The following is a 6,036-nucleotide window of genomic DNA, read 5'->3' as shown; positions in this document are numbered from 1 at the left end:
CGAAAAAAATGTGTTTCAAAATTTCAGATTTTTATCGAGAACAATAGTTCATTTTTTTGTAAAATAGAACGAAACTATGAAAATGGAGTTCCGTCCAATCTCATTTTTCAGTTTTTTATTTTTTATTTTTCACTTTTTGTTCCAAAAAAACAGAAATAGACCATAAGTGCACCAAACACTTTATCTCGTTTTTTCGTTCTAATAGCATGAAAAAACTCCAAAAACATTTTTGTAGAACGATACCAAACGGAGCCTTAGTTTCAGCATCACAAATTCAAATGTTTTTGTTTAGCTTTATTATTCTACTAAAAAAAAAAAAGAAAAAAAGCTTTATTACCAAAACGACCTAAAACACGGGCGGAATCTCAATAGTATTCTTGGCCCAAATTGAGGCAAGCTCTCGCTTTATGGCTGCAAAGGGCGAAGTAAAAGGAACGCAATATGTAGAGGAAAGGAAATCTTTTGAGCAGACAATTTAGATTCACTGGTTTAGTAAGTTCCGCCGATTCAATTACTGAAGAATTGTGGTCTTTTGAGGTTGGTTTTCAAAATTTCAGTTGGGTTACTCAGAAATTTTTATGCTTTTATATTGTTAGCTTTGAGTTGTTTCTTTCATAGATTGTTTTGAGATATTAAAGTGAAAAGCACAGAGCCTTTGTTGTTTTTATGGATCAAAGTTTGAGAAAACCTATCTTCTTGATTATTTTATAGGTCAATCTTTAAAACAGAGTTGTGATTCTTATAGGTCTCGTTCCTTTCGTTCTTAAGATGGAATTATGACTGACTGTGCTTACTCACTTTGGTTTCATTTACTACATCTGTTCCCAGGTGGAGAAATTGCCCAAAATTTCACTGGTAAAGCTCAGATTTGAGGACTAATTTCTTTGGTTCAAATGAATGTATCCCCTGTTATTTCAATACCCTTTTGTTTGTGGCAGCAGCTTTACCCGATTTATGTGGTTTTTTTTATTTCAACAATGTACATAATCTTCTAAATTTTTAATAGTTCTCTGATCTTTGGTTTGATTAATAACAAGTGATAAAAGGCAAACTATATATATATATATATATATATATATTTTGGATGGTTATTGTTTAATTTCCTTTTCTTTTGGGGCAGTTTAAATTGTTAGAGTTGCATTCGTGCTGAAGCCATTGCATCCATCTCAGAATGGGTTTCTATCTCCTCCTTTTTCTCTTACTGTCCCCTATCCATGGGATTTTAGCTCAAGATATTGCAGAGGCAACCATTGTAGTCAAAGGGGCCACGACAATTGCTGAGACCAGCAACAATTTCATCTGTGCTACTATTGATTGGTGGCCCCCTGAGAAATGTAACTATCAACAATGCCCATGGGGCGAATCCTCTGTTCTGAATCTGGTGAGGATTAATCAATTTTTATATTATTTCAGTGTTCCATTTGTTTATAGTATAATCAAATCTAACCATTATAATTTTCTAACTTGAGCAGAAACTGAGCACTTTTTTTATTTTTTTAAATCTTGTTAGGACTTGTCTCATCCTTTGCTTACAAAGGCTATCCAAGGTTTGAGGTCTTGACTATTGAGTTTGAGTAATCTAAATAAGACTACTAATACTCTGAGCACTTATCTCCTTATATTGGCTCGTTGTAATAGCTTTCAAGCCACTGAGAATAAGAGTTGGAGGGTCTTTACAAGACCAAGTTGTGTATGATGTTGGAAATTTGAGTTCTTCATGCATCCCATTTAGAAAGATGGCTGGTGGACTGTTTGGGTTTTCCAAGGGTTGTTTACCAATGGCTAGATGGGATGAGCTCAACAACTTATTTAGTAAGACAGGGTAAGCCTCTCTCTCTCTCTCTCTCTCTTAGATTCTTGTATTAACAACTTTATCCTTATTTATGTTAGCTGAAAGATTCTAAGTTTAATACAACATTGGAAGTTTGAGTTGGTTATCCTCCATGAACAAATGATCTTTTTTATTACTTTAGGTTGTACTTGAAATTGAAAAGGCCATTTTATTCCTTAAAACCCAACAGAACTTTAAAATCTTGTTGGATGTTTCTGCGTTGCCTAAGCTTTCACATTGAGTTTTGTAGGCTTTAAAGTGTTCCAGTTTGTTCACCCTCCAAATCAGGAACTTCCACCCATTTGCCCTAGGCATGGGAAGAACAAGAATGGATATATGGCCAGAGGTGTGATCCTTTGGTTTGGAACCTTCTGCCTGATGTAATAACTAGTCTTTGCAGTGGGGAAGACTTCAAGGGCAAAGTGTTGAAACATGGTTGCTTTAAGGCTCTTAAGTAATTCTTTGCATATTGGAGCTCTTCAAACTTTTCTCTGTAAATGATTCCAATTTTTAAAGTTACTGAAAATTTCCCAAGATTTTGTCCTTCTATTTCAAAGGAAATAGGGGGAATGGTAAACTTGTTAGAATTCTATCTCATGGTTACTTGAACTAGTGGGTTTAATTGATTTCAGAATCTTTGGTTGCAGAGTATTTGTGACATTTGGTCTGAATGCGCTGTATGGGAGGCACAAAACCCAAAATGGTGCTTGGTTAGGTTCTTGGGACCCCACTAATGCCCGTGATTTTATCAAGTACTCCATTTCCAAGGGATACCAAATCGATTCATGGGAATTTGGTACTGCATTTTAATAAGTAAAAGCTTTTCTGTTATTGTCTTAGCATGTTTCTCTTACCCAAGCACATTCTTTTCCAACATCAGGAAACGAGTTGAGTGGAAATGGGGTTGGTGCAAGTGTTGGTTCTCAGCAGTATGGGGAAGACTTAATCAACCTTAAAGTACTCATCAGTGATTTATATGGGAAATCCAATCGAAAACCATTGATTTTAGCTCCAGGAGGGTTCTACGATCAGCAGTGGTATTCTGAGTTTCTTCAGGTTTCAGGGTCAGATGTAGTCAATGTTGTGACACATCATATATACAATCTGGGTCCAGGTGGGTGAGGTAATATAATAGAGTGATTAATGAGTAGCATTAATAAAGTAATTACAAATGAGAAATGTGCCATCAGTATTAATAGAGTGATTAATGAGTAGCATGGAAAAAGTAATTACAAATGAGAAATGTGCATTTGTGAAACAATCATTTGTGTACAGAAATTCTCCATTAAAATGATCTTAGATATGAAATTTTTGTTTGTAATTTTAATGTTTTATTTATGCAAAAGTGCACATCAATCTCTCTCAGTACTCCTTGATGATTCTCCCTTTTTCCCCACATTTGGGGATTGAAGTATATGAATTAAGATGTGCTGGGATTTGAGCCTTCTAAATTCCCTAAAAAACAAAATAGGGACTATAAATAGCATATGGCCAGGACCAGGTTAAACAATTGGATGATTATTGCTATCCAATCTAAATTTTGAGGAGTCATCAGGTTCTGTGTGGTACATTTAGCCATTCTTTGAGGAGTTTTTAGCACATCTACTTGGTCTGGGTCATTAATGTGTTCTGGTTTATTGCTTATGCCTCAGTAGCTGATTTAAACCTTGTATCATCTGTGCTTATTGTTCATTTGGTTCACAGCATAGGCCTGTCTTTATGGATGGCAGATGAGAACCTAGGGAGAGATCAATCATGTCAATCTTTTGAAATGTGTAGCTTCTGCTTAAATGAAAGGGGTTTTTTTTTTTTTTTTTGGGGGGGGGGGGGAGTGTAGCTTCTTAGCTGGGTCCATTGTCTACTGTAGCTTGCTATTTGCTAGTACTTTCTGTGTCCATGCTCTGTTTTCAGGTGATGATCCCAATCTTGTGAAAACGATATTGAATCCCCAGAAGTTAAGTCAAATATCACAAACTTTCAGTGGCCTTGAAGACACCATTCAAAAGTACGGTCCATGGGCTTCTGCCTGGGTTGGTGAATCTGGTGGGGCCTACAACAGTGGTGGCCGTTTAGTGTCTGACACATTTGTAAACAGCTTCTGGTAAGCTTGGTTGTCTCATTTGTTTTTCCTCTTCTTGTTTGGTAACTCTTTTAACCTTTTCACTTCAGAAAATAATTTTTGTTCCAATTGTAACTAACACATTTTCATTGTCCAATTGACTGTAGTCTATAGGTTCTCAAAGTTTTTACTTATGAAATTCAGGTACTTGGATGAGCTTGGAATGTCATCAATGTACAATACCAAGGCATATTGTAGACAGACTTTGATTGGCGGGAACTACGGTCTCCTCAACACCACCACTTTTGTACCAAATCCTGATTACTATAGGCAAGCACATTTACCTTAGATTACTGCAAAGTATATCCTTGCTTTAGACCCTAAATTTGAAATTCTGCATTTTTTTTTTTTTTTGGCATTGTTTGTGAATAGCGCACTTCTGTGGCATCGGCTTATGGGAAATGGCGTCCTCGCTGTTGATGGTGATACATTGCCATTTTTACGTGCTTATGCTCACTGTTCAAAAGGAAGAGTAAGGCTCCCTAATTTTATAATTCTTGATTTTTCAGGATTTCCTTAGAAGTGGGGAAGAGTCTCAAAAAATTTGAGTCACCAGGGTAACAGAATTTTTTTTGCATTCCAATTTGAGACCTCTAAGTAGGTAGACCATATATATGAACAGATTTTTTTTTTTTTTTTTTTTTTTTTTTCGGGGGGAGGGTGGGGGTTGAGTGCAACATATTTGAACAGTCATTATCAAGTTTGTGTGCCTTGGAGGAAGAAAGTTGAATATAGTAATGTGATGAAGTGATCAGAACCTAATGTTTTCCATAGAGCCGACATTTGGCTACCCATGTCTATATGGAGCTGATCAGAGATAGTTGGCAACTGATGTGTCACAAACATTTAGCATTCTGAGATACTAATTGCTTACCAATCATACCAATTTGTAAGTATTGCCATTTTCTTGTTACAGCAAGGGACAACTCTACTTTTGATCAATTTTAGCAACGAGACAGAATTTAGAATCACTGTTCAAAATAGTATAAACATCAACCTGCATGTAAAGGAGAAGACTACTCACAGAGGCAATCATTTCATGCGTGGTCTTAAGAGAACAGTTTCATGGGTTGGAAGAAAAGCATCAGAGGAGGAAGAATCGAGAGAGGAGTATCATTTAACTCCCAAGGATGGATATCTCCAGAGTCAGACTATGGTCTTAAATGGGACTCCATTGGAGCTTACAGAGGATGCAGACATCCCAACTCTGGAACCCGTTCTTGTTGATGTGAAGTCTCCTATATCTATTGCTCCTTTGTCTATTGCTTTCATAGTCCTTCCCAACTTTGAGGCTCGAGCTTGTAGTCAGGGAAAACCTAAGTACCGCTTGCACGCTCATAAGCCGCACTAGCAGATTGTTCTGCTGCTCCAACCATGGCCTTACCATGTTCACCACACCCCCAGGTAAGGGAGCTGGACCAATATAGGCTTATCATAATTAAAATCAAATCACTCTCCCAACCCAAAGAGAACATCCCCTCTCCAGCCAAAAGAAAAGGGTAATAAGAAACAAAAGAAACTGAATGCAAGTTTTATGGTAATTGTATTTAAGGTGAGTTGACTATATACCCTGTAATTTTAGAAGCTAGCTCTGATTAAAGAAAGTACTTCCTCGTGTCATTTCATTTCATTTCATTTCTTTTCTTTTCTTTTCTTCTTCTTAACATGTATTGACATTCAGACTTATTCATATTTTATAGCATGTCAGTTGAACAGATGTTTTCTAGTTGGTCTTAATACCATGCCAAGTGAACCAAAGTAAGGTAAATTCAAATTACCAAAGGGCTAAGTCAAGGTTCATAATATATGTCGACTATTTAGGTCCAATTTGACATAGTTAGTTTACACTATGAACCACTTGTCTTTGGTATTCTATTTTAAGTCTGTAGGTGATGAGACTCGTTTTAGCATATGGATCATTACATCCTAGGATCATTTAGTTACATACAAGATGAAACAAACACCTATGATTACATTCAGGTAAATTAAAATAATTTTTCATTCTTGATCCGAGTTGCTTGAATCCTCATGGATTGCTTTGATTTGATTCTTTCAGTTTAAGCTTCACCAGTCCGTGACACAATTT

The 6,036-nt window shown here is 36.4% G+C and overlaps 1 protein-coding gene across 4 annotated transcripts; it reads left to right on the top strand.

The window, feature by feature from the left end:
- The first annotated feature begins 359 nt into the window (after positions 1-359).
- On the top strand, positions 360-5,570 carry LOC122079887 (heparanase-like protein 1). Of its 4 annotated transcripts, none has more exons than XM_042646658.1 (11): positions 369-492; positions 829-855; positions 1,121-1,381; positions 1,511-1,547; positions 1,639-1,822; positions 2,479-2,627; positions 2,712-2,945; positions 3,743-3,932; positions 4,095-4,220; positions 4,323-4,422; positions 4,867-5,570. In XM_042646658.1, the coding sequence occupies exons 3-11, from the start codon at positions 1,172-1,174 to the stop codon at positions 5,299-5,301; spliced, it is 1,665 nt and encodes a 554-aa protein (XP_042502592.1). In that variant the 5' UTR covers positions 369-492; positions 829-855; positions 1,121-1,171; the 3' UTR covers positions 5,302-5,570. The 4 variants fall into 4 exon arrangements, with proteins under 4 accessions (XP_042502593.1, XP_042502592.1, XP_042502590.1 ...); XM_042646656.1 differs by having other exon boundaries at positions 370-537; XM_042646659.1 differs by lacking the exon at positions 829-855 and having other exon boundaries at positions 360-492.
- The last annotated feature ends 466 nt before the right edge of the window (positions 5,571-6,036 follow it).

The sequence above is a fragment of the Macadamia integrifolia genome, chromosome 5 (genome assembly GCF_013358625.1).
Source record: "Macadamia integrifolia cultivar HAES 741 chromosome 5, SCU_Mint_v3, whole genome shotgun sequence".
Classification (NCBI taxonomy): Eukaryota; Viridiplantae; Streptophyta; class Magnoliopsida; order Proteales; family Proteaceae; genus Macadamia; species Macadamia integrifolia.
Note: the sequence above shows the minus strand (reverse complement) of the source record. Positions and strands in the feature narration are given on the sequence as shown.